Raw genomic sequence first — 1,306 nt, 5'->3', positions numbered from 1 at the left:
CTGCTGAGTATTTTCATATAGCCTCTCTGGATGTTAAATTATGTTTATATTGAAAATCTCTTAATCATCCTCTGTTTAAGCTGTAACTCATTTTCAATGCAAAGTCTTTCCTGCCTGGCTCTTTGCAAACTATTTATATACAGTATTAGATGTTGGCATCAAGGAAAACAGCTTCACTTTATTTTGCAGTAACTGTAATCAAATGTTAGCTTGTGATGAAGCATGAAGTAAATGCTTATTATACCTTCATTTTATTTAGCTGTGCTTTTTATTCTGCTTCGCTGAATAGGTAATTGCCTATTACTGCATGTAGTACATCTTCCTTTCTAGTAATAGTTTGTTTTTGTGCTACTCTGCTTTATTGTTATAAATACATAAAATTATTTCATATGCATTTTTTTAAAAACAGAATCAAGACTTGAAGGTTGGCTTTCAATACCGAACAAAGGAAATATAAAGCGGCATGGCTGGAAGAAACAGGTACAAATGGATGGGTTGTCTTCTTCCTCAACTCCCTTGGAAATTTTTCTAGGCATATGGTGAATTAGTTTTAAGCTTACATTTAAGAAACAAACAAAATAATTGGAGTAATTTAATGTATATACATTACTTTATTGAAGAAAAAAAAAGCCCAACAAGAAAATTCTAGTTCAGTATGAAATCTGTAGTAATAACATTGTGCAAATTTACGCCAGGTGGGTGATGAAATGCTTTACAATGGGCATCTTGGAATCTTTAAAAATCCCATTTCTCCTTAGAGTAAGCTTTTTTACAATCCTGTTACTGAAAAATAAGCTCTTTGTGCAACTTGACAGCAGAGAGTAGGGAACACAGCACCCAAATGTTTTGAAGGCCGTGGAAGAGTGCATCACACTTATATCTTGCCACACAGGATTTCCAAGGACATTTCCATCTCCCTTTTAACATGGTCAGCCTCTCTTGAAAAGACCTGGTTTGCTCTCAGAGACTGGACCTCTATGCTGGAATTCCCACTCTAAACAAAGCAGTATCGTTTTGCCTCTGCCAAGGTTATGATCTGGTTCTTTGAAACTTCAGATGCTCAAATTGACATGCCTAGAAGCTTAGAATCGGTTTCTGATTATGTTTTCTGGCTTTCCAGTTCCCCTCTTTGAACATCCTTTAGTATAACAAATGGCAAAAGTGAACATGGTGACTAGAAATTTGTAAACTTTGCGACCAATTTGTATGAAATAGTTCATTTCCCTGCATCTTCCTTACTTATATTCAAAGACCAGTATTGGAAATTACTCAGTTTATTCATGACACTTCCAACGTAACTTTCTGA

At 35.1% G+C, this 1,306-nt stretch overlaps 1 protein-coding gene across 1 annotated transcript in view; it reads left to right on the top strand.

Annotated features, from left to right (window-relative positions):
• The window catches only part of LOC104159778 (rho-associated protein kinase 1-like), an 18,643-nt gene that overhangs the window by 8,328 nt on the left and 9,009 nt on the right, over positions 1-1,306 (top strand). The window contains exon 4 of the mRNA XM_009697776.1: positions 410-480. Within this exon, the coding sequence (XP_009696078.1) occupies positions 410-480 (71 nt within the window). The remainder of the gene's footprint in view (positions 1-409; positions 481-1,306) is intronic.

The sequence above is a fragment of the Cariama cristata genome, unplaced genomic scaffold, assembly GCF_000690535.1.
Source record: "Cariama cristata isolate BGI_N322 unplaced genomic scaffold, ASM69053v1 scaffold20390, whole genome shotgun sequence".
NCBI lineage: Eukaryota > Metazoa > Chordata > Aves > Cariamiformes > Cariamidae > Cariama > Cariama cristata.
Note: the sequence above shows the minus strand (reverse complement) of the source record. Positions and strands in the feature narration are given on the sequence as shown.